We start from the raw sequence: 26,277 nt of genomic DNA, 5'->3' as shown, positions 1-26,277 counted from the left end.
CTGGAGTTCTGGCACCTAAGGGGAGAACTCAAAGATGAAGTGGGGCTGGTAACAGAAAAGAGGCTCAGTCCTCAGCAACCAAGGAGCCCAACCCAGGTCCTCATTTGGCTGCACCCTTTCTGCTGGGCAGGTACTTCATGAACATCACCTGGGATAACCGAGACTACTCTTTCAATGAAGATGGCTTTCTGGTGAACCCTTCACTGGTGGTCATCTCCCTCACCAGAGACAGGACATGGGAAGTGGTGAGTGGCCCAGACTCCAGGCATACATGGGAGGGCCCCTGGACTCCAAGGTCTGGGGGAGGAGGACTGGGGTCTGAATCCCTGATCTGAGGGAGGAGAGACAGGTCTAGACTCCGAGGTCCTATGGAAAACCATAACTGAGGGCCAGAATCTGGTCTGAAGGAGTAAGGAACAAAGAATTTGAGTTCTGGAGGAAGATGGAACCCACAGTTTAGGAAAGCCAGGACATCCTGGAATGCTCCCAGGAAGCATGACTGTTTTGTTGTTGTTTTTATTGTTTTGCCAAGGTGGGCAGTTGGGAACAACAGACCCTCCGCCTCAAGTACCCTTTATGGTCCCGCTATGGCCGCTTCCTGCAGCCAGTGGATGACACACAGCACCTCACTGTGGCCACGCTGGAAGAGAGACCCTTTGTCATTGTAGAGCCAGCAGACCCCATCAGCGGTACTTGCATCAGAGACTCGGTCCCTTGCAGGAGCCAGCTCAACCGGACCCACAGGTGACAGCCCTGGATCCTCAGAATCCTCTTCCCCAGCAGAGCGGGTCAGGCCCCAGCCCCTCGGCCCTCCAGCTGGGGGATGCCAGAAAACTCTTAAGCTTCAGTCTCCCAAGAAAGCACTAGCTTTAGCTGCTGTTGTCCCTCACCTCATGGGAGAGCCTAACAGTGGTCCCCAACCTCTTCAAGCCTGGTCGCTCCCCGCAGCCCTCCTCTTGACGCTCCCCGCCCGGAGAAGCGGTGCTGCAAGGGTTTCTGCATTGACATTCTGAAGAGGCTGGCGCACACCATTGGTTTCAGTTATGACCTCTACCTAGTCACTAACGGCAAGCATGGAAAGAAGATCGATGGTGTCTGGAACGGCATGATTGGTGAGGTAAGAGGCGGGACAGAAACTGCGGGAGAGGAATCTGAGGATCCTAGGGACAGGGGCCAAGAGGAGGGCATTCTGGAGCAGAGGGCGTGGCCAAAGGAGACTGCTGGGCTTGGTAAGGGCATCTTCAGGGGTGGGGCCAAGAGAACTGCAAATTCTGAGGCAGTCAGAAGGGACTTTGGAGAGAGGACTAGAAAGGTGAAACTCCTGGGGTGACGGTAGGAGGGTAGAATTCATGGGGAGGACTTTTGGGGGTGGAACTCCAAGAAAGGGGCGGGTGGGGAGGCTGGTTCCCCGGGCCTTAAGCAACTGAAGCGGACAATAGGTGGGGTAGAGGAGACCTCTTCTGTCCCTGCTTCTGCTCTCTCTCCCTTACCTCCCTGCCCCTCTGTTCCCATCCTCACTCATCAACCAGACCTCCTAGTCTGTCTCCCACGTCATCACTGTCTCCCAGGGTCAGGCTTTGTCCCCTGAGCTGCTTCCCTTGCCAACTCCTCGATCCACCCAGGTGTTCTATCAGCGTGCGGACATGGCCATCGGCTCCCTTACCATCAATGAGGAGCGGTCCGAGATCGTGGACTTCTCTGTCCCCTTTGTAGAGACGGGCATCAGCGTCATGGTGGCACGCAGCAATGGCACTGTGTCCCCCTCTGCCTTCCTCGGTGAGCCAGCCAGGACAGGGATTCACACTTAGCCAAGGCTGGAACAACTGTCTCCAACAGTGTGGGCCCTGAGTCCCGTCCCAGTTCCCTGTGACTCCCATGAAGTGACATCACTTCCAAGCTTCTGGATCCTGATCGGTACAATGGGAGAAATACCTTCCCTAGCAGAAATTTCGGCAGGAAGCTCAGCAAGCCTGAGCTCAGAAGCCTCCCTTGCAGTACCTTCCCTAGCTCTGATCCTGGGTTTGCACTCAAGTTGTTTGGATTTGTTTTTTTTTTTTTTCAGACAGGGTCTCTCTATGTAGATCTGGCTGTCCTGGAACCCAGAACTCACAGAGACCCACCTGCTTCTGCCTCCTGAGTACTGGGATTAAAGGTGTGCCCCACCACACCTGGCCAGATTTTTTTTTTAATCTAAAGATTTGTTTTTATTTTATAGTCATTGTTGTTTTTCCTGCATGTATTACTGTGTGAGTGTGACAAATTCCCTGGAACTGGGGTTACAGTTGTGAGCTGCCATGTAGGTGCTGGGAATTGAACCTGTCCTCTGGAAAAACAGCCAGTGCACTTAACTACTGAGCCATCTCTCCAGTCCAATTATATTTTGGGGGGGAGGGGGGACAGGGTTTCTCTGTGTAGGTCCAACTGTCCTAGAACTGACTCTGTAGACTGGGTTGGCCTCAATCTCTCAGGGATCCACCTGCCTTTGCCTCCAGAGTGCTGGGATTAAAGGCCAGCTGATTTTTGGTTTTTTTAAGATATGGACTTGCCTTGAATATGTAGCCACCCTTTCATCTCTGTCTCTCCCTGTCTCCTGAATTTGAGGATTTATATTCTTTTTTTTTTTTTCCTAAAGAGGGCCCTCCAAGGCCAGGTATACCCAGTCTCAAAAATGTGTAGGGCTTTTTGCTTGTTTGTTTGTTTGTTTAGTTTTACCTCAGTGCTGGATATTGAAGCCGGGACCTGGAGGACTGTGGTGACTAGGACAGACAAATTCTTGTCTCCTAGGTGCTGCCTGCCTCCTTGGGGGATAGGCTAAATCAGTTCCAATGGTAATAGATACCATGAGAAATTAGGCTGAGATGAAGACAGAGAGGCATAGGGTGGAGGTTGGTGAGAGTGGTAGACGCCTTTTTGAGGAAGGGATTTCATCTTTGTAAAGATCTGAAGCAAAGAACATTGGAGACAGAGGTGACCAGCATGGAGGGTTTGAAGACTGAGACATGTGTGACTGGCCTGTGTGGCTGGTGAGGAGATGGGTAAGAGAGGTGGCCAGAAGGCTGAGGGGTCATAGTATATCTTCTGGACTGTGGACACTCTGATAGAGAGTTTGGGCTATATTCTTTCTGTGGTGGCAAGGGCTTGCCTTCAGAAGGTAATGAAGAATGTATGCTCAGATGTGAATTGCTGATAGCTCTGTGGAAGCAGGAAGCTGGCAAGGGGGCTGCTGCAGAAGCATAGCGGCAAGGTCAAATGCTGGATTTGGGGTGTGATCAGGAAGCCACATTGTGGTACACTGGGTAGAAATACCATCTCTTGAGCAGGGACAACAGAGGTGGACAAGAGGTCAAGGCCAGCAGGTCATGTCAGTTTCCCCTTGCTCTTGGCAGTCTGAGCAAGGCTCCTCAGAGAAGAAGACAGAAGGAGAAAGATCCCTTCCTCTGGGGTCCATGAGGCTGGGGAGATGGTCCCAGAGAGAAGACCAGGCTTGCTCCTCACTAGCCTTGGGGATGGGGAGGACAGGCTCAAGGAGTTTGAGGGACAGGAGCAAGGAGCAAGGGCAAAGTTTGTCAACTATGAATAAGGACAATGGATAGCAAGGAGTGTGGCCTGGGGCTAGGTTGTTGTGGCTGCCATAAGGCAGGGTCTGGGATGGAATGAATGGCCCTGAAGGAAAGCTGGAGAGGTGGAGACTCAGGTCCTGGGCTCAGGAAACACCTAGTAGACATCTAATTTAGGAGGTGAAAACCACAGAAGTGGCCACAGTAGCTCTCTTTAGGAAAGATTACCACAAGGAATCTATAGGCTGTCCCTGAAGTAGGGACAAGAAAAGGCAACAGAACAGGATGGAGTCAACTGGGCTCTACCTGGTCCCCCAAGCCCTTGCTTGGCTGACGCCTCCCGTGTCCCCAGAGCCCTACAGCCCAGCTGTGTGGGTGATGATGTTCGTCATGTGCCTCACCGTGGTCGCCGTCACCGTTTTCATCTTTGAGTACCTCAGTCCTGTGGGCTATAACCGCAGCCTGGCCACGGGCAAACGTGAGTCCCCTTCCTACCCGACCCTACAAAGAACTGTATTTCCCAGTAGCCTCTGGGGTAAAGCTAGGAATGGCCGTCCTTTCTCCTCTCCTGAGGAGTGGAAGGATTGTGAGGTTCTTTTCCTGTCCTGGTTCCCCTCAGGCCCTGGTGGCTCTACCTTCACCATTGGGAAATCCATCTGGCTGCTGTGGGCCCTGGTGTTCAACAACTCGGTGCCAGTGGAGAACCCTCGGGGCACCACCAGCAAGATCATGGTTCTGGTGTGGGCCTTCTTTGCGGTCATCTTTCTTGCCAGCTACACAGCCAATCTGGCTGCCTTCATGATCCAGGAGGAGTACGTGGACACCGTGTCTGGACTCAGTGATCGAAAGGTGTGTACAGGAGGCAGGGCTGACTTGTCACCTGTCCCAGAGCAGAGGGGTTTCTGGGAGACTGCCCAAGAGCGATCCCAGAGCAGTAGAGATGGAATGTTTTGGAAGGAGATGAATGATTTAAATCTTCCTGGGGAAAGACGGTGCCCCCCATGTCCCAGGAGCAGCAATGCCAAATAGGATTTTCTAGACAAGTGCCTCCTGCACACTGTAATGAAGACTGAATTTGTGGCACTGCTAATCCATTGGAGACTATGATTGAGTAAAATATATCAGTAATGAATTACTAGAAATGTAGAAATAACACTTAACACCAGGACATACAGGAATCAGTCTCAGGCTAATGATATATGCCTATAATTGCAGCCCTCCAGAGGCAGAGGCAGGAGGATCATGAATTCAGGGACAGACTGGCTATATAATAAGTCCCTGTCTCAAATAAGAACAACAATAAAGTCAACTCCAAATTTTTACTGATTAGATTCAACATCCGTAAAACTATTCCATCAAAACATTCTAAACACCCAGCCTCCAGCACTCTTGCCTTGTGGTACCCATCCACAGTACACAGGGGTAGCAGCCATGAGGGACACTGTGAAATTACAATGGCTAAGCCAGTATCTCAAACTGTTAGAGGGTTGTGAAATAGATGCAATAGGTTGCATTAAGCACTGCTTTCAGTGGAATGCAGGTAGAATAGCAGAATAAACAGAAAGTGTTTGTCATACCTTATATAGTAAGGGAGTGTGGCTGTACCAGCACTGAGCCACACCCCTGTGGCTACATTTGTGCTTAACACACGGAGATATTTCTGAATAGACTGGTTAGTCCACTCCTGATCCAGCAAATTAAGGGCTGGCTCTCCAGAATGGGACATTTGATTGGGGGTTTCCTAGAGGGTACCTTAACAATTCCCCGTTCTGTTCCAGTTCCAGAGGCCCCAGGAGCAATACCCACCCCTGAAGTTTGGGACGGTGCCCAACGGGTCCACAGAGAAGAATATCCGTAGCAACTACCCTGATATGCACAGCTACATGGTGCGATACAACCAGCCGCGAGTGGAGGAGGCCCTCACACAGCTCAAGGCAGGGTCAGCGCAGACTCGGGCAGTGGGGCCCCTAGAGCACTTGGGAAGGGGTGGGGCTTGTGTCTGAGGTCAGCTTGGGGCAGCTCACTAAGGGGGCCTGGAAGAGTCAGGGCTTTTGTGCTTTGTAACTTTAGACACTTGATTCAATGCCCTGAATCTGTTTCTTATGTGTACAGTGAGCATCACAAAGGCTTCTCCTTGATGTAAGAACAAAGTTTGGTCAGGAGTGGTGGCCTGTGCCTTTAATTCTACCATCTGGAATTAAAGTGGTGGCAGCTCTTGGTGTGTTCCAGGCCAGCTGGGATATAGACTGAGACCTTGTCTCAAAACAATGTGGCTCTTTGTAGACAGATTTTTCTTTGGGCCGCCAGCTCACATAAAACAACATGGAGACATTATTAATTATGAAAGTTCAGCCTATAGCTTAGGCTTGTACCACTAGCTCATATATATATATATATATATATATATATTATTATATATATACAGTTATATATATTTGGCTTTTTGAGACAAGGTTTCTCTGTGGCTTTGGAGGCTGTCCTGGAACTAGCAACTAGCTCTTGTAGACCAAGCTAGTCTTGAACTCACAGAGATCCACCTGCCTCTGTCTCCTGAGTGCTGGGATTAAAGGTGTGCACCACCACCACCACCACCAGGCCCCATTTATATTAATCTGTTTTGTCTCGTGGCTTTTTACCTCTTTTCCATCTTGTACCTCCTGTTTCCTCTTCATCTCCTCTGGCGTCTCCCTTGCTCTTAGACTCAAACTCATCTCCTCTTCTTTTCCCTCTTCTCAGAAGCCCCACCTACCCTCCTCCTGCCTAGCTATTGGCCATTCAGCTCTTTACTAAACCAACGGGAAGGGGTTTGGCAAAGACACATCTTCATCGTGTACACAAAGATCATTCCACTACAGGTCTTTGTTATAGTTGTTGTATAGTTATCAGTTCTGAACTGTGCAACAAATACTTGGATTATAGGGAGAGGATGGTATTGTTTTTTATGTTAGCTGTCTAAATCATAAGGATAAAGTTAAATTCAGGCCCCATAGGGCAGCCTTCTAGTATGGCAAACCTAGTTAAGGGCCTGGATTGTGGCTGAGTAACAAAGGGCTGGCCTAGTATGTCCGGAGCCCTGGGGTCCTTCCCCAGCACTGCAGTTTCCTAAGCTAAGTGCAGTAGCTCTCTTTACTTAGTATTTCGGCATGCTTCTTTTCTTCTTGCCTTTTTGTGCTGGACATTAGACAGATATTTCTTGTTCTCAGTTATTGAGGGTCTATAGTGAAAAGTGAGCATCAAACACACAAACCAGCAGTCACCAGGTGTCAGAGGGGTTTCTCAGCAGGGTCACGGTCACCAGGTGTCAGAATGGCTTCTCAGCAGGGTCACAGTCACCAGGTGTCAGGGTGGCTTCTCAGCAGGGTCACAGTCACCAGGTGTCAGGGTGGTTTCTCAGCAGGGTCATGGTCACCAGGTGTCAGAATGGCTTCTCAGCAGGGTCATGGTCACCAGGTGTCAGAGTGGTTTCTCAGCAGGGTCACGGTCACCAGGTGTCAGGGTGGCTTCTCAGCAGGGTCACAGTCACCAGGTGTCAGGGTGGCTTCTCAGCAGGGTCACAGTCACCAGGTGTCAGGGTGGTTTCTCAGCAGGGTCATGGTCACCAGGTGTCAGAATGGCTTCTCAGCAGGGTCATGGTCACCAGGTGTCAGAGTGGTTTCTCAGCAGGGTCACGGTCACCAGGTGTCAGGGTGGCTTCTCAGCAGGGTCATGGTCACCAGGTGTCAGGGTGGCTTCTCAGCAGGGTCACAGTCACCAGGTGTCAGGGTGGTTTCTCAGCAGGGTCACGGTCACCAGGTGTCAGGGTGGCTTCTCAGCAGGGTCATGGTCACCAGGTGTCAGGGTGGCTTCTCAGCAGGGTCATGGTCACCAGGTGTCAGAGTGGTTTCTCAGCAGGGTCACGGTCACCAGGTGTCAGGGTGGCTTCTCAGCAGGGTCATGGTCACCAGGTGTCAGAGTGGTTTCTCAGCAGGGTCACGGTCACCAGGTGTCAGGGTGGCTTCTCAGCAGGGTCATGGTCACCAGGTGTCAGGGTGGCTTCTCAGCAGGGTCATGGTCACCAGGTGTCAGAATGGCTTCTCAGCAGGGTCACAGTCACCAGGTGTCAGGGTGGTTTCTCAGCAGGGTCATGGTCACCAGGCCTCTGGTGGCCTCCAAGGGAGCATGTGTATGCTCTTAGGGTAGACTCAGAGCCTTGCAGGCAGAGGTGTTCAGAGGCCCTGACGTAGGTGTGAAGGGACATCTGAAGACCAGGTAGCTGAAGGACAGGGACCTAGAGTGAGAGGGAAGAGTAGGACAAACAGTGACCCCTGAGAACATCAGAGCTGACTTTTGTGCCAAAGTCACCTCTGTTCTTGTCCCCACGTGTCCTTCACTGCACTGTAGAGGGGACCATAGGGGAGCAGGAACAGTGTGGAGGCCATTATGTCATCTAGAGCCTTCCTTTCTCAACTCACCTTCTTGCTCGCCTCCCAAGCAGCAATCCTGGCTGGATCTGTTTCCCCTTTTGTCTCAGGGGGATTGTTGAGCTACAAGAAAAGGAACCCAGCCAGTCTTTGGAAGGCACAGAACAGGGTCAGCCCAAGGTTATCTGGGACTTCCCAGAGCCCACAGCAGGAAGTATTCACTCATGTGTACATTCTAGAGCAGTTCTGGGGGAGGTTTGGTTCCTGGCTTTGGAAACCATGGTCAGCAACAAAGCAGATTCCCAGATTGGGAGGATGCTAAAGCCAGCTTTTTGGGTTTTTTCGAGACAGGGTTTCTCTGTGTAGCTTTGGAGCCTATCCTGGCACTCACTCTGGCCTCGAACTCACAGAGATCCTCCTGCATCTGCCTCCCAAGTGCTGGGATTAAAGGCGTGTGCCACCAACGCCCGGCACTAAAGCCAGTTTTAACACACTGGTTTCTGTATCTCCTGGGATGACAAATCATGACAAGCCAGTCATGGTGGTTCATGCCTGTCGTCTTAGCACTTGGGAGGGTTGAGGCGAGAAGATTGAGGGTTTAAGGCCACTCTGAGAAATATAGTGAGGCCCTGTCTCAAAAAAAGAAAACAAACAGTGCTAGGGCAGCAAGACAGGTCAGAGGCAGTATTGAGGATCCAAGCTCTTTACTCATTTCTGTTCAACTGAACTTGCAATATAGAGCTTTATGCTGATTTAGTTCCTCATGGTCACACAAATGCTGTTGCTGCTCCATAGAGCACATCCTGTTCCGTGCACAGCCCTAGCAGTCATCCTGTCCTGTGTCCCACACAGTGCTGGGTTACAGATGAGTGCACAGGCACACCAAAGGTCCTCACTCTTGCTTAGTAAGAGCTTTTACCCACTGTTACCTCTCCAAGCATGGCTCATCACTGAACCTGGAGCTCTTCCATCAGGCTGTGTGGCTAGTGTGCATCTGAGATCTTTGCTCTGCAATGTGGAGTTGCAGGCACATGCTGCTGCTCCCAGCTTTTGTTTGAGTCATGAGGATTTAAACCCAGGTTCTCATGCTTGAACAACAAGCACTTTACTTAGTGAACATCTCTATAGCCTTTCCATCTCCCCTTCTCCAATGTAAATGACAAGTGGATGGGGACGTGGGCATCCCAGAGAGGAACTACTGACACAGTAGGGGCACAGAACAGGAGGGCCGCTGGGGCTGGCGAGTTACTAGCCTAGCTTCAGGGTCAGTGGGAGATCCTGTCTCAAGGTAATAAGGTAGAGAGCACCAGAGCAGATCACACTGTGTCCTCCTCTGGCCTCTGTGCACTTGCACAGGCACACAAACACCATACACACACATAAAATGTGGACAGTAACTGAAGACATCCAATATTGACCTCTGGCTTCTACACACATATGCACACACCTCCATATAAGCATATAACACACACACACACACACACACACACACACACACAGAGAGAGACAGAGAGAGAGAGAGAGAGAGAGAGAGAGAGAGAGAAGGGGGCAGTCCTTTGAAGCTGTCTCAGCTCCTAGCATCTGGTCAGAGGTGCCTGGTCTTTTGACCTTGCCATTTGCCTCTGTGCTGAGCCCCTGTGGTTCTGGTCCCCAGGGCCTGGCATTCTATTAGTTTTCAGGAACACCAACAGCAGTGGGTTCTGAACCAGGTGACCTGGGTTTGGGCAGAGCCGTGGATCCTGCTGCACCTGGTGTGGTTTGTTTTCCCTCCTTGACTGGAGGTCAGCAAGTGTCTGGGGAACCGGCTGTGTCAGAATTCTTCTCCCACTGCCCTCTGCTCCTTTCTGTCTTGAAGCTGGGCAGCCCCCAGCCGGCCCACTGCCTTCTTTATTCTCCCGATCTCAGCCTTATGGCCTCCTTCCTAAACTGCTCTTTCCTCTGCCATGGAATGGTCTAGCCCATCACAGCTGGGGCTGAAGTGCAGGCCTTCTCCCTCTGTAAGTCAGGGTTTGTGCTAGTCTCTCCATCCTTTCCTGTGGAACAGAGTTGGAAGCTAAGTGTCTGTCTAAGTCAGGGTGTTCTGGTAACCACAGGAAAAGGAGGAGGTGAGATTAACTAAAAAATGCTGTCTCCCTCACATGTAATTAATTAATATAAACACTGACAAAATACCTACCTTTGGGGAGGTCCCAGGCATATTTTAGGCTCCAGTACACTTCAGTTTGGACTTGACACATTTTCTTTTCTTTCTTTCTTTTTGTCATTATTATGGATTTGAACACAGGGTCTCACTATGTAGCTCTGGCTGGTCTGGAACTCACAGAGATCCTACTTACTGTCTCTACCTCCTGAGTGTACCACCACTTGGGACTGAACTTGTCAAATCTCTAGTGTTTAACAACAGCCTTACTTGGCTAGTAGCCATCACATTCAACTCTCAACTCTCTCCATTATGTTATTTTACTCCTCCTCTTCATTTTTTTTTTAGTATCATTTAAATTTTTATTTTTATCTTGCCAGGAATTTTACTTTTTATTTTCAGTGACCCCCTCCTCCTTGTGGCTGGGACACAGTGGTAGAGCCAACACGCACTAGGCTCTGAGTATATAAATAAATAAATAAATAAATAAAGTATATAAGCTTAAAAAAAAAAAACAAGCAAACAAACAAAAAACCCAGGCAGTGGTGGATCACACCTTTAATCCCAGCACTCGGGAGGCAGAGGCAGGTGGATCTCTGAGTTAGATGCCAGCCTGGTCTGCAGAGTGAGTTCTAGGACAGAAAAACTCTGTCTCAAAAAATAAAGAAGGAAGGAAGAAGGAAAAGAACCCTCCTCTTAGTTTTGTCTTGTCTCCCTTTTCATCCCCCCTCCCTCCTCCTCTCACCCTTCTCCTTGGCCCTCTCCTTCCTTGTCCCCTCCTCTCCCTCATCTTCTGCCATCTTCTCCTTCCCACTCTCTTGACCGTCTTCCCCTTCATCCCCCTCTTCTGCCCTGGCTCCCTGACACTCACGTGTCACCTAGAGTCCCCAGGCCCACTGAGGTTGTGGCTCTGATCCACTTCCTAAGGACCCCATCAGAGCCCAGGCTTCTCCGCCTCCCCTGGGTACCTTTGTTGATTTAATAACTGTCTGGAATGTGTCTCTCTGCTCAGAATGTGTGTGTGCTGGGGGACTGGACTCCACCCGCACTGTCCAGTGGGAATGCAGCCATACATACCCTACAGCCACCCTGGGAGACAAAAAGAAGCAAGTAAAGACATTTTGTTTTCAAATATGTTCTATGGAACCGAACAAGTCCAAAATGTGACTTGGATACATCAGTATAAACATGATTCGGGCTGCATATTATTGTTTTCTGGACAGGGTCTCTGTGTGTATCCCAGACTGGTCTTGAACGCCTAGCCTTCTGCCCTGGCTTCCCACATACTGGGATAAAAGGCCTTTAACACCAGGTCAAGTAGATGAGATCTTATGCCTACGTTTCTCCAACATTTGGTCTTTGAAACCCAATGTGCTTTTCAGTTCCCAGTGCATCTGAGCTCAAAGCTGCCCCGTGCACAGTAGTAGGCAGGTATGATGCCAGCACATAGCTTGCCAGGGCTGCATCAGCACACAGGAACCTGCCTAGTGACCCTCATGAACAGAACACATCAGAGGGTTCGGGCCACACACCCTTGAATCTACTTCCTTAGCCAGCCTCCCAGACAGTCAGCTGACACCTCTCCTCAGCCCCTCCCTCTAGGGAGGCCCCAGGAATTCCATGGTCCTCTTGGACAGAGCAGCCCTCCTCTCCACCACAACCTCACGGTGCCAGCTGCCTTCTGCAGGTGACGTGGCACAGACAGGACAGCATTCTGTTGGCCTGACTCAGTGCTCAAGAGTCAAAGAGTGAACATCCATCTGGGTATGGTGTCATCAGTCTGTAATCACTCAGGGTACTAGGGAAGAAGAGAAGAAAGGAGTGAAGGAGATTTGAATGACATGAGCAGAATGGGACCACCCAGGAAACACTAAATCTAAGGTCTGCCTCCCCTGACTTCCAAGAACCAAGGACACCTGTATTTTTTTTTTTAACATGCAAAACTGTCAGCCACATTCCTAGTCTTTATTGAGTAAAAATAGTTTGAATCCTTATCCCATGTCTTTTAGATAGGTAAATCTCTCTGAGTTCTAGGCCAGCATGGTATACAGAGCCAGTTCCAGGACAGCCAGAACTGCATAATAAGACCCTGTCTCAATAAACAAACAAACAAACAAATAGGGCTGGAGAGATGGCTCAGAGGTTAAGAGCACTGGCTGCTCTTCCAGAGGTCCTGAGTTCAATTCCCAGAAACTACATTGTGGCTCATAACCATCTGTAATGAGATCTGGTGCCCTCTATGGCCTGCAGGCATACATGCAATCAGAACACTGTACATATAATAAATAAATAAATCTTAAATAAATAAAAGAGTTAGGTTCTGTGCTGGGTGCTGTGGTATACTCCTGTGATTACTGAATTCAGGAGGCTGAGGCAGGATTACTGCATATTCAAAGCCAACTGGGGCTACATAGTGAAACCCTGTCTCAAAAAAAAAAAAAAAAAAAAATGAGCAAGGCATTGGTGGCATACGCCTTTAGTCCCAGCACTCGGAAGGCAGAGGCAGGTGGATTTCTGTAAGTTTGACACCAGCCTGGTCTACAAGAGCGAGTTCCAGCACAGGCTCCAAAGCCACAGAGAAACCCTGTCTCGGAAAACCAAAAAACAAACAAAATAACCCAAAATGATAAAAAATAAAACAGCAGTGAGATGTACATCTAGTGAGGGTGGCTGCACAGCTGTGCATCTCTATCCTGGGGGCACACCCAGATTGTGATGTGGAGAACCTTGGGCTCCCCAGAAAACTTCCCTGCCCTTCTGATCCCCAAGGAACATCACAGGGAATTGCTAGACACTGGTGACAGTTCATTGGGTACTTGCTGATATGCCCGAGCCAGTGTCACGTAACCATACACAGTGCCTCCTCGGCGGGTGACATCTGTCTGTTTTCAGTAGCCATCACATGTGTGTGTCTGTGGACAGTCTCAGGTGGGGGTTTTGAGGACACAGCCAACTCAAAGGGAGGTGCTCACAGTACCACCAAACTGCAGGTGCTAACAGACACTGGCATCAGGGCAGGACAGGACAACTCCCTCATCCTGCCACAGTGTGGCTCCATTCCTGTCATCCTCTAAGTTAGAGTGCTTGGTATGCATCAGGCTCTGTTGTTCCCCCTAAGACGAATCTCAGGTAGGCCATGATGGCCTTGAACTCGCCCCATAGCTGAGGCTGACCTTACACTGACCCTCCCCAGCGGGTGTAGGTCATGTGTGCCGCCACATCTTCTGGTTTCGCTGTAGCTCCTCTGTGCTGGAGAGTTTGCAAGGCTTCAAGCTTCTGTGTCCTCTGGAGGCTGGAAGGCCAAGCCTCTCAGCTCCTCACTCAAAGGTGGGGTGACCCCTGCTCTGTGCCACTCGGCTCCTCTTCCCGATCTGTGCCTCTGAATCATAAACTTCCCTGTGTTGTAAGATGCCAGCCATGTTGGACTTGGCTGCCCTGTGCCCTCACCTGACCTTTGGCACCTCTGTGAGGACCTTTCTATAGATAGCCACATCCTTGGGTGCTAGAGGCTCAGACTCTGGACTATGAATTTCGGGAGGGGACTGACTTTAACTGGGCCCACAACCATGTCAGGTGTCTATCATTAGACTCAGAGGCACAGCGGGATTCCCACTGCTGCCAGGGTGGGCCTGAGCCCCGAGGGCTGACAGGACCCCGGCCTCCCCACCGTATTGCCTCTCTCAGAATCACCTTCTCTCACCCCTACAAGTTTCACGGACTCTCAAAGGACATCTGTGTTTCTTACTGTTATCTCCTGCCTTTGCTCAACTGTTTTGTCCCAGGAAGCTGTTTTGTACTTTTAAATTTTTCAGTTCTATTTCTATTAGCATTACCCATCCAGAGTTTAGAGGATGAAATACAGGATGATTTTTTTCATTTTTAGATAGAGTCCCAGGCTGTCCCCGACTTAACATGTAGCTGGTTGGCGTTGAACTCTGCTTCTTCTGATTTCTCCTCTGTAATGCTGGATTACAGGCCTTTGTCACCAGGCCAAACCCAAGACTTTGCTTTCGTAATGAAAAACATCTGCCTACCCTCTATTTCTCTCACCTGAAAAAAAAAAGCCATGTTCATCTCATTTGCTGTATCATTTTGCTATTTAATCTCCTTATCTCTAAATTCCATGTTTGTAAAGCTAACGCTTGATTTTTAATTTCAACATTTTACATCCACTTTACACAATGGAATATTCATTCTAACATTTAAATCAGCCCAGCCTTTCACTCTGATTCTAACTGAATCCCGTGTTTCTGTTAGCGCTATGGAAATGCCCTCACAGCTGCTGCAAATAGTGAAGTGTGATTACTTCCTCTCTATGGTTCTTTGTTTTTCCTGGAGTTACCAATTGTCATTTTTGTCTCAGTTATTTAATGGCTGAGCATTCTTGTGCTTAACTAATACAAACTTCCAATTAATTCTCTGTTAACAATCTGAAATTTTTTGAAGATTTATTTATTTATTTATTTATTTATTTATTTATTATGTATACAGTGTTCTGTCTGCATGTGTCCCTGCAAGCCAGAAGAGGGAATCAGATCTCATTACAGACAGTTGGGAGCCACCATGTGGTTGCTGGGAATTGAACCCAGGGCCTCTGGAAGAATAGTCTTAACTTCTGAGCCATCTCCCTGAATGTTTTCTTCTTGCAGAAGTTTGTTTTTTGAGGAGGGGTCTCTATGTTGTAGGCCAGGCCAGCCTGGAACTCTCAGTGATCTTTCTGTCTATACCTTCTCAATGCTGGATGGTAGACATGTTCTACCACACCTGGCACTTCTGGTCTCAGAATTTTTAGTGATTTATTAATTCCACAGTATGGTCTTTTATAGAACCCTGCTCATGACTCAGGTTGCAATATCTTATCTTCTTCTTCCTATGATATTAGTGATAGTTCACTGATTCTCTTCCCTCTCTCCAGCAGACAGCCATATGTAGTACAGCAGCATATTCCTACAGTGGATGGAAACTATTAGACTCGGAGTCCAGCAAGACAGAGAGCCCTTGAAATATGGTTGCTCTAACTCAAGAGGCAGATGTTTAATTTTCAAGATGCAGGTACAAATTGCCACTCATGGCTGTTGGTCACCACAGTGACCAAGAGAAGACACTGTCATTTGTTGAGACAGGGCCTCACTTTGTAGCCCCAGCTGGCCTGGAACTCAGAGATCAGCCTTCCTCTGCCTCCCAAGTGCTTGGATTAAAGGTGTGCATCACCAAACACCTGATGCCTATAGGCCAATTTTATGGAAGTATTTTCTTAGTTGTGGTTCTCAGATACCTCTAGCTTGTGTCAAGTTAACAAAACAAACAAAAACATAACCAGGAAAGTCTTTCATGAAACTTAAAATCCAGTGCAGGGAAACAGACTACAAGCTGAGTAACATTTTATGCTGTATTGCAGGGGACTCGTGCTTGTAAAATAAAAAGTTTGGGAGACCTGTGATGAGGCCTTCTGTGTTAAGTATGAGGCTCTGAACAAACACTAGAAGAAAGTGAGGAATTGAGGTGGGATGCTGTTTGGGGAGACTTTCCAGAGGGGCAGCTAGTACAAAGGTCTGGGTATGAGGGCCAGTGTGGCTGGAAGAGAGTGACGGGTGGGTATGGGAGCCAAGGGTACAGGGGTGCAGAGATGTCCCATGGCACAGGACTGCTAAGCTACAGCCAGCTGGGAACAGGAGAAAACAGGACAAGATCAAGTTGGGGAGACGGGTGCTAGTTAAAACATGGAACTTCTGTCTGCAGGGCGGGATTACACGCTTAGGTAAGCAAGGTTGAAGGCAGAACTGTTAATTTTCAATATACACTCAAGCAAATGATAGAAGAAATGGCCGGGGGTTTGTTTATTCTGTTTTAGTCAGTGTTGTAGTGTGACAAGACTCTTCCTTGGGAGACACAACATTTGTCTACTCACCCAAGATAGGGAGCTCATGACACACAGATCAAAGTCCAACTTGGTGAATCAATGAGTTTTACTTATGGGATATGACTCTAAGACAGCTGTATCACCAAGGCCTGCCCCAGCACAGGTGACAGTTCACAAAGCTGGGGACCTGGAGCACAGTGCACAGCTGTAGACAGAGCAACAGATTGGAGTGTGTCCTTTCCAGGTGCCTCAGTTGGCCTAACCTCTCCCAGGCACCTCAGCTGGCTTCTGCTTCTTCCGGGTAGCTGGTCTGCTCTCGGGGTCGTCGTTACAGCTTTTCTCTTCTGAGAGTCTTCTCAGCTTTTACTGTTAACTCTGGCAGGGAGGGGCCTATCGAAGCTGCTCAGTTTCAGGGACTTCCTGAAGCTATTTTGAGTTGTTTACTTTCCTGCTAAGGAGTTTCCCTGCATGATAGAATGTTTCAATTTTGAAGAAATTAGTTATACAACATTCCTCTCCTTCCCCCTGGCTCTTATATTTTTTTTGCTCCCTCTTCCACAATGATTCCTGAATCTTAGAGGGAGATGACTATAGATGTCCACTTGTGGCTAAGAATTGGGCCACTGTGCCATAGTCACCAATGGTTATGAGTTTCGCTTGACAACAACAATGATCTATGGGTGTAAGCGCACATTTAGAAGGCAGTTTGACAGCCACAACACATTCATTTAGTAAAACCAAAGAAGTTGTCTCTCCATTGGGACCTATAACCTCCTGGTTTATAGTACAAGACCTGAACTCCCTCTTGTAGAGCCTGCCTTAAATCCAATTGGAAGGCTGTTGGTTTTACCCATGATAGCCAAGCCACTATTGCACAAGCAGGCACCTCCTGCCTAGCATGCTGGTATTTCAGAACTAAGGGTCCATAGCCAAATGGGAATGTTGGTGACAGTTTACCAGCAGCCTACATGGTCCCCTCTGGCAATACAGAAGCCAGCCAGCAGGCTGGGAGTTTCCTATTCAGTCCCGGCTTAACTTCTCCATGTTCTGTAGTCACAGCTTGCGTATGTGCAGCGTCTTCAGAAATATGGTCTTACCATCTAGTTGGGGTATATAACCAACAGCAGTAGCCATAGCCTTTATGGTCTGTGGGGTTTCAGGGGCTTTCCTGGCCAGCAATTTACAGGGAAGTGAAGCCCACCCCTGGCACTAGGGTTTTCATTCAATAACCTAATGGCCTCCAGCAATGTTCTGTCCCACCCATGTAGGTTATCTTTTGGATTTAAACTGTGTAGCTATTGTTTTACCAACCTTTCCCCCCACTTATTTAATCTAGCCTTAGTAGGGTTGTAAGGGAGGTAGACGTGCCATGGTACCAGGTTGTCTCTCCAGTGGCTTTCCAAATCTGCAAACCACTAGTCCCATGTCTCTATAATAAGACCTTTTCCAGAGGATGGGCAGGACAAGGGACATCTTGAACCACCATCCCATAACAATAGTGAGGTTACAAAGACAACCTTTGTGAAGCACTCTGAAAATCTGTTGCCGTCTGTTCTTGGAAGTGGCAGGTAAACCCAGAGGTTCACACCTAGGCAGACACTAAAGTCGACATAGCAGGTCTAACACAGGTGGAAAGATTCCATCCATTTGGATCAATTGCTTCCAAGGTTGGGTACAAAGCATAGTTAGGAGAGGTGGTAACTTAATTAGCTCCCTGTAATCCCCGGTCACTCTCTGAACCATTTCATCTCCATATCCTGGAGCTTTCAATGTGGTCTCCCTACATTCTCCACACCTGATAAACTCAATGAGCCTGACTTAATCCGCTCAGCTGGACACAGGGTCAAAGGTGAACATGGTCCTGCTCTCCTCTGCTGCACCCGCTGGCTCCCTGCATCAGAATGGCCCTGGGTTGGCACTGTAAAAGTGGCTGTAGCCCTTGACCCCCATTCATGATATCTGGCTGTTGGGGAGGCCCTGGCTGGAAAACCATCTCCACCTCAAGTATAATCCTTTGCTGGAGGGAATCCTTCTTAGTCTGGGAGTTTAATTACCACCCCAGGACAGGCTTGGTCTTCACCTCTGTTGTTCTATCATGGCTGTCTTCTGTGAACTGCTCCTTGGTTTTAAAGTCACCCAGAAGCCCAATAGCACACAATCTGGTTTCCTGATGTGTTTTCCCCTTAGGAATGCCAGCTGGATGGTACCACATGTGTCTTTGGGTGGCCCGGACACTTCTTTCTCCACTTTACCATAGTCTCACTTTATGAACACTCTACATGCTGGTCTAAGTCACTGAGATCTGCCAAAGCCATTCGTGCTTTATAAAGACCTCGCTCCACCAAAGGGCTCAGCAGAGTCTCTAAAACCTCACACCAGCCTCGGTTCAAACACAGCTTTCCTTATTCCTAGTCATCTCAATGGCCCCTTTCCCTCCACTGCGTTCCTCCCGCCCCAGATAGTTATGGGGACTTCAGAGGACACTAACTAACTAAGCACTCCTAGCAGCTTTAAGGACAAGCCAGTCTGTCAGGGACTGTTCCCCTCATGCTTTCTCCCACTGTGTAGCTTTTGCTTTCAGGAAGGGTGGGTAGTGACACTGCTCAGCTTTCAGATGGCTCCCATCCAATCCATATCCCACAGCCCCACAGGCCAGGCTCTAACTGGCTCTTTTATTGCTTATTTAAAAGTCTCTCTAGTCAGGAGGGGGTGGTGGCACACGTCTTTAATCCCAGCACTTGGGAGCCAGAAGCAGGAGGATCTCTGTGAGTTCTAGGCCAGCCTGGTCTACAAAGCGAGTTCCAGGATAGCTAGGACTATTATACAGAGAAATCCTGTCTCAAAAAAAAAAAAAAAAAAAAAAAAAAAAAGTCTCCCTAAATTCCAGAAGTTCAAGTTGTGAGAATTTTCTGATCACCCTAGTTTCTTGTACTGCACTACAGGTTAGGCTCTGTCGTTATGTTGGACACAGATTTTTCCTTTTCCTATTAAGGGTCAGCCCCTCAGGGTATCTTCTATTGATTTTATCATGTTCCCTTCTTCCTCACTCTCTGAATCTTCCCTCGGGTCAAAAGCTCTTGGGTCCCAAGAAGGGCTTGTGACACAGATCTAACTTGTCCCCTTTCCCTTCCGACCCTAAGAAGCGGCAAACCAGCCAGCATGCACACCTCATCCTCTGGTTTATCTAATTCACGTGCCAGATCAGATGCTAACATGGAGGATGCTGCTGCAGTCCCCCTCTTGTCACAATTGTCCCCACACAATCTCGGCCCAGGTGCATTGCTAACTACACAGCAGAGGTCAGGCCAGCTCTGCTGCTGCCTGCCAAAGGTCTTGACCAATCTCAAACTCTTCACAATTCCCTCTAACCCTTTAACTGTTTTCAGGGCATCCTGGTATGCACATGTGCACCCCACTCATCAAGCAGGCACACCACCCCACATCACACGGATGAAGATTCCAACATGGATTCCTCCTACAGATACTCCTGGTCCTGATGGCTCAGCCTCAGCGACATGTCTCACTACCTGAAAGAACCACGCAACCGCTGTCATAGCACAAAGGCACACTGACACACACACACACAGGAGAGGACGACCGTGCTGGAATTTCCTCTGGCGATGTGCCCCCTCAGGTGGCTCAGCCTCAGTTGCATGCCTGCTACCCATAGCCAGGACCGGATCCTCCCCATCTCATCTTTGGTTCTACTGTAGGTACCAATTATGTTGTCTGACAAAACTTTTCCTGGGGAGACACATCTACTCATTCACATTCCTCTACTCATCCCAGACAGGGAGCCCACGACAAACCAAAGTACAGATCCCTCCAAAGCCCAACACAGTGAACTAATGAGTCTTGTAAGGGTTACTTACAGGAGTATGGGTGAGGGGTTACTTACAGGAGCAGAAATGACTCTAAGACAGCTGCATCACCAAGGCCCACCCCAGCACAGGTGACAGACAGTTCACAAAGCTGGGAACCTGGAGCACAGTGCACAGCTGTAGACAGAGCAACAGGTTGGAGAGTGTCCTTTCCAGGTGCCTCAGTTGGCCTAACCTCTCCCAGGTAGCTCAGCTGGTTTCTACTTGTTCCAGGCAGCTGGTCTGGTCTCAGACTTTTCTTTGCAGCTTGGCTTTTCTGAGAGGGACTCTCAGCTTTATCAACTGCTCTGGTAGGGAGGGGCCTAGTGAATCTTGTCAGTTTCAGAGACTTCCTGAAGCTATTAAGTTATTCATCTTCTGCTGAAAGAGCTTTCAGCAGAATTGAATGTTTTTATCTTGGAAAAAATTGTTACACAAAGGTATCCTTATATAGTTTAGGATTGCCCCACACTCACAGCAATCCTCCTGCCCCACCTTTTCAAGTGATAACAGAAGTAAGGCATCTGGCTAAAACATGAATTTGTTTTTTGCAATGCTGTGGATTGGCTTTGAACATTGCTAGATGTGTTAGTCAAGGTTCCATTGCTGTGAAGACACACCATGATCAAGGCAACAATATAAAAGCAAGCATTTAACTGGGAGCTGGCTTACAGCTTTAGAGGTTAGTCCATTATCATCATGGCAACAGCGATAGCTGGGAGTTTATGTCCTGATCCACAGGCATCAGGCAGGGGAGGAGACGGACAGACAGATGACACTGGACCTCAAAGCCCACCCCCACTTGACACAAGGGCTCTGCCACTGAGTCATGATCCCAGATCCTCACAGGGGAATTCTTGGCAGGCTATCTACCTACTGGGCTACATCTCCAGCCCAAGGTTGAATTTAAATAGAGATTTAGGGGACAGGGGAAGTATGCTTAGGTCACAGAACAGCTGAGCAAATAAATAAATGGAATGCTACAGAAATGCCTCCGCAATTAAGAGCACTCATTGCTCTTCCAGAGGGCCCAGGTTCAGTTCCCAGCACCCACCTGATGCTTCTCCATCATCTGTAACTCCAGCTCTAGGGGACCTAATGCCCTCTTCTGGCACTGCATGCATGTGCTACATAAACATGCAGGCAAAACACTCATACACCATAGAAAAAAAATCTTTAAAAACTGAGTTCTGGTGCTGGGCGTTGGTGGCGCACGCCTTTAATCCCAGCACTCGGGAGGCAGATGCTGTTCCCAGCCTTCTATCTCTCCTCTCAGCCCAAGTCAGGAAGCATGGAATTATCTCCACTTAAATGTGGAGAGCAATTCACTTTCTGCCCTCATGGGCATTTTCCTAAACAAAGAGAAATCTAGAGAAATTACAGTTTGCCCACAAGGCAGAAGTGCCTGCAGGCTTGCCTATGTACACACGCTCCTAGATGTCAGCTGGGATCCCTCTGCCATTTAGGGATTGAGAAAAAACTAAGACCACTTTTCATAGTGTAACCCTCAATGAACTCCCCAAAATGAAAGGTAATTCTTGGGGCCTCCTAACCTCTACCTCACCATACCAAGTTCTTCTTTGCTTTGGCTGTCTCACCTCAATTCCAGGAATCTACTTGGTGGGCCTCCCCAGCAGAGGTGAATGCATGGACAGGCTCGTCTCTGTCCACACACAAGGCATTTATGCATGAGATTCTCAGAAGCTTAATATAGGATTGTATCAATTGACGGGCTAGGGACTGTGACATAGGTCAGTGGCTATCAGGGCCGAGTGGAGAGGTACTCACATACACACACACACACACACACACACACACACACACACACACACACACTTACGCATGCACATAAAGGTTAAGTATTCCTTCCTGAAGGATTCTTCCTCTCTGTGAGACGCCTCTAGTCATGTCTTTATCTTGCCTTCCCACAGATCTGTTCTATCCAGTGGTATTTCAATTTAAAAAAATCAAGGACATAGAGCCAGAGAGATGGCTCAGAGGTTAAGAGCACTTCCAATGGTCCCAACAACCACATGGTGGCACACAACTGTCTGTAATGAGATCTGGTGCCCCCTTCTGGCCTTCAGGAATACATGCAGGCAGAATACTGTGTACATTAATAAGTAAATAAATCTTTACAAAAATCAAGGAAATAGTATTTAAAATTCCATTTCCTCATACTGGCCACATTTCAAGCTCTATATGGACACTGGCTACCATGTCCATGCACAGGGTCCATTTTGTCATGGCAGAATATTTTTGGACAATGCTAGAAAAGGTGAGGCCCCTCCCTCTCAGAAGTTATCTGGAGTCTATAATAAGTGTGACCAAATTTTAACCCCAGTATCTATACCACTTAAAGAATAAACACAGAGGGCAGGCCTGATGATGTTGACCTGTCATCCCAGGTACTCAAGAAGCTTCAGGCAGGAGGATATGAAGCTTAGTGCCAGTCTCAGAATTCTGCAAGACCCCTGCCTCCATAGAAAGTAATTTTGGGGTTGAGGTGGCAGCTCAATCAACAATCCTCAGAACCATAAAATGCAGACTGGAAAAACTGGTGCTAGGGAATCCAAGACAGATACATCTCTGGGACTTTCTGGCCAGCCAGTATAGCCCACTTGGTAAGCTCTAGGCCAATAAAATGTATGTCTTGCTGGGCATGGAGGCACATACCTTTAATGCCAGCACTAAGGAGGCAGAGGCAGGTGGATCTCTGAGTTTCACGCCAGCCTAGTCCACTATCAAGTTCCAGACCAGCTGGTATATAGTAAGACCCTGTCTCAATAGACATCATGTCTCAAAGAAGGTGACTGTGGTCCTGAGGATGACACCCAAGGTGTCCTTCAGCCTCCACACACATGCACTTACCTATGCTGGCATGCATTAAAAAACAAAAGTGACATAGGGCCAAGACTCTAGACCCAAGTTCAATCCCTGGAACTCGGGTGACAGAAAGGAAGAACCAACTCCTGTAACTTGGTCTCCAACCTCTGTGCACATGGCATGCCCTCCCACACATATAAATGAAAAAATAAAAATTCAAACAGTAAGGTTGGTGGGATAGCTCACCAGATAAAGACACTGTCTCCCAAGCCTGATGCCTGAGGTCAATCTCCAGAGTCCACAGGATGGAAGGACAGAACTGACCTGCAAGTTGTCCTCCGACCACAAATGCACCATGGCACACATGTACCCCCGAAATAAATGTAAAATAATTGTAAGGGCTGAAGAGATGGGTTAGAAGTTCAGTGCAGTGCTTCTCAACTGGCCTACTCATGAGGACTATGTGTCTTTTTCTTTTGAGCTACCAACCAGCTCCCAAATCATGACACAGAGACTTATTAGTTATGAATGCTCGGCCTAGCTTAGGCATGCTTCTGGCTGTTTTGTTTTGGTTTTTGTTTTTTGGTGTTTTTTTGTTTTGTTTTGTTTTGTTTTTTTCTCCAGACAGGGTTTCTCTGTGGCTTTGGAGGCTGACCTGGAGCTAGCTGTTGTAGACCAGGCTGGTCTCAAACTCACAGAGATCCACCTACCTCTGCCTCTGCTGGGATTAAAGGCGTGCGCCGCCGGCGCCGCCGCCGCCGCGCTGCGCCGCCGCCGCCGCCACCGCCACCCGGCTTCTGGCTGTTTTAAATTAACCTGTTTTTCTTTGTCTACCTTTTGCCTCGGGGCTTATTCCCTTTCTTACTTCTTTATAACTTACTTTCACTGCTTCTCTATGTCTGGCTGGCGTCTGCCTGGCTTCTGGCCCCAGGTGTGTCCCTTTCCTTCTCCTCTCAAGCCCAGATTTCTCCTCCTGTTTATTCTCTCTGCCTGGCAGCCCCGCCTATCCTTTACCAGTGTTGAAAAGAGGCAGTAGGAGAGAGAGGTACCTGTTCAAGAGCTCCTGAGAGTTTGCAGGTTAGAGGTGAAAGGGGTTCTTGTAGTGCCATGAGGTCATCTAAAAGAGACTGACTCTGTCTTTCATGTCCCTGTCCTCAGGAAACTGGACGCCTTCATCTATGACGCAGCAGTGCTCAACTACATGGCCCGCAAGGATGAGGGCTGCAAGCTGGTCACCATCGGCTCTGGCAAGGTCTTTGCCACTACTGGTTATGGCATCGCCCTGCACAAGGGCTCCCGCTGGAAGCGGCCCATCGACCTGGCTCTGCTGCAGTTCCTGGGGGACGGTGCGGCTACTCTGGGCAGGAAGTCCTACCCTGGAGACGGGAGGGCTGGCCCTCCATCCTGGGGAGGATGGGCTGGGGCCAGGGCTCTATCAGAGGAGGGTGTGTTCATAGTAAGTGACTCTGACCCCATCCCCAGATGAGATTGAAATGCTGGAGCGGCTGTGGCTTTCCGGGATCTGCCACAATGACAAAATCGAGGTGATGAGCAGCAAGCTGGATATTGACAACATGGCAGGTGTCTTCTACATGCTCCTCGTGGCCATGGGCCTCTCCTTACTGGTCTTCGCCTGGGAACATCTGGTGTACTGGCGCCTGCGGCATTGCCTGGGGCCCACCCACCGCATGGATTTCCTGCTGGCCTTCTCCAGGGTAGGAAAGGGAGTGTGAAGATAGGGGAAGCACCAGCAGAATGGGAGGGAGACGCGGGGGGAGGGGGAGGACAAAATGGGCAAGGTCCAGTGCTGAAAAAGAGGTAGTGGGTACAGGCCTCCGGCTGATCCATCCCCACCCTTCACCAGGGCATGTACAGCTGCTGCAGCGCCGAGGCTACTCCACCGCCTGCCAAGCCCCGCCCCCGCCGCAGCCGCTGCCCAGCCCCGCATACCCCACCGCGCGCCCGCCCCCTGGCCCGGCACCCTTTGTCCCCCGAGAGCGTGCCGCCGCCGACCGCTGGCGCCGGGCCAAGGGCACCGTGCCTCCGGGGGGCGCAGCGCTGGCCGACGGCTTCCACCGATACTACGGTCCCATCGAGCCGCAGGGGCTGGGCCTCGGCGAGGCGCGCGCGGCACCCAGAGGCGCAGCCGGACGCCCGCTGTCCCCATCCGCCACACAGCCCCCGCAGAAGCCACCACCCTCCTACTTCGCCATCGTGCGCGACCAGGAGCCGGCCGAGCCCCCGGCCGGAGCTTTCCCCGGCTTCCCATCCCCGCCCGCGCCGCCCGCCGCTGCAGCTGCCGCCGTCGGGCCGCCACTGTGCCGCCTGGCTTTCGAGGACGAGAGCCCGCCTGCGCCCACGCGCTGGCCGCGTTCCGACCCCGAGAGCCAGCCGCTGCTGGGTGGGGGCGCGGGGGGCCCGAGCGCGGGGGCCCCGACCGCACCACCTCCGCGCCGCGCCGCGCCACCCCCGTGCGCCTACCTGGACCTCGAGCCGTCGCCTTCCGACTCCGAGGACTCGGAGAGCCTGGGCGGAGCGTCGCTTGGCGGCCTGGAACCCTGGTGGTTCGCCGACTTCCCCTACCCGTATGCCGAACGTCTCGGGCCGCCGCCCGGCCGCTACTGGTCGGTCGACAAGCTCGGGGGCTGGCGCGCCGGCAGCTGGGACTACCTGCCCCGCGCGGCGGCCCCGCGTGGCACTGCCGCCACTGCGCCAGCCTGGAGCTGCTGCCGCCGCCGCGCCACCTAAGCTGTTCGCACGACGGCCTAGACGGCGGCTGGTGGGCGCCTCCGCCGCCACCCTGGGCCGCCGGGCACCCCCCAGGCGCCGGGCACGCTGTGGGTGTCCGCGCCCGCACCCTCACCGCCGCGGCCTCGCACCGCGCGCCCGCCGCCGCGACCACCACCGACACCGCGCGCGGCCGGCGGCTGGACATCCCGCCGCCCGCACCCAACGACGAGGACCTGCCCGCGGGCGGCCCCCCACACGCAGGCTCACCGGGCCCTCCCGCCATGCGCGCCGCTGCCCGCACGCTGCACACTGGGGGCCGCAGCTGCCTCCCGCACCGCACCGGAGACACCGGGGCGGGGACCTGGGCACACGCAGGGGCTCTGCGCACTTCTCCAGCCTGGAGTCCGAGGTATGACGCGGCTCCCGGGGGCCCCCCGCCGCCCCCTCGGTCAGCGCAGGCCACGGCCCAAGGGGGCGCGCTATAGCGGACAGGACCCACATGGGTTGGGAAGGACGGAAACGAACTTGGCCGGACCCCGCCTGGAGCAGCGTCCTTCGACCAGGGGGAACCATGAGCCAGAGGGGACTTGGTCGCCCAAATCTCACCCATCCTGAGAGCAAGGGGGCGGGGCTCTTGGAGCCCACCGACTTTTTTTTAAACCCGAAAAGGGCTTTTTAACGTCACCTGATTTGGCGGGAGATGGGGAGGGGTCACGCCGCGCCTCGCCCCCACTCTCGGGGCCATGGCCCTCATATCACTGTGCAGCTCCCTGCCCCCCCCCCCCACACACACACCTCCCGGGGAGCCTGTTTTTAACCTTTCATTCATCAGGACTCAAAACTGTGAGACGAGTATGCCAAACTGTGACTCCAGACCTTGGCCCCGCCACACAGAAACCCCTGA

The 26,277-nt window shown here is 50.6% G+C and overlaps 1 protein-coding gene across 1 annotated transcript in view; it reads left to right on the top strand.

Moving 5' to 3' along the window:
* Grin2d (glutamate ionotropic receptor NMDA type subunit 2D) overlaps window positions 1-25,939 on the top strand; it is a 34,073-nt gene extending 8,134 nt beyond the window's left edge. The window contains 15 exon segments of the mRNA XM_027420576.2: window positions 131-245; window positions 533-744; window positions 949-1,117; window positions 1,623-1,776; window positions 3,910-4,035; window positions 4,177-4,406; window positions 5,336-5,496; window positions 23,802-23,989; window positions 24,126-24,358; window positions 24,508-24,553; window positions 24,556-25,314; window positions 25,317-25,454; window positions 25,457-25,552; window positions 25,555-25,622; window positions 25,624-25,939. Coding sequence (XP_027276377.1) covers window positions 131-245; window positions 533-744; window positions 949-1,117; window positions 1,623-1,776; window positions 3,910-4,035; window positions 4,177-4,406; window positions 5,336-5,496; window positions 23,802-23,989; window positions 24,126-24,358; window positions 24,508-24,553; window positions 24,556-25,314; window positions 25,317-25,454; window positions 25,457-25,552; window positions 25,555-25,622; window positions 25,624-25,788 — 2,860 coding nt within the window. The 3' untranslated portion in view covers window positions 25,789-25,939.
* The last annotated feature ends 338 nt before the right edge of the window (window positions 25,940-26,277 follow it).

This window comes from Cricetulus griseus, chromosome 6 (genome assembly GCF_003668045.3).
Source record: "Cricetulus griseus strain 17A/GY chromosome 6, alternate assembly CriGri-PICRH-1.0, whole genome shotgun sequence".
NCBI lineage: Eukaryota > Metazoa > Chordata > Mammalia > Rodentia > Cricetidae > Cricetulus > Cricetulus griseus.
This window is presented reverse-complemented; position numbering and strand designations above follow the sequence as displayed.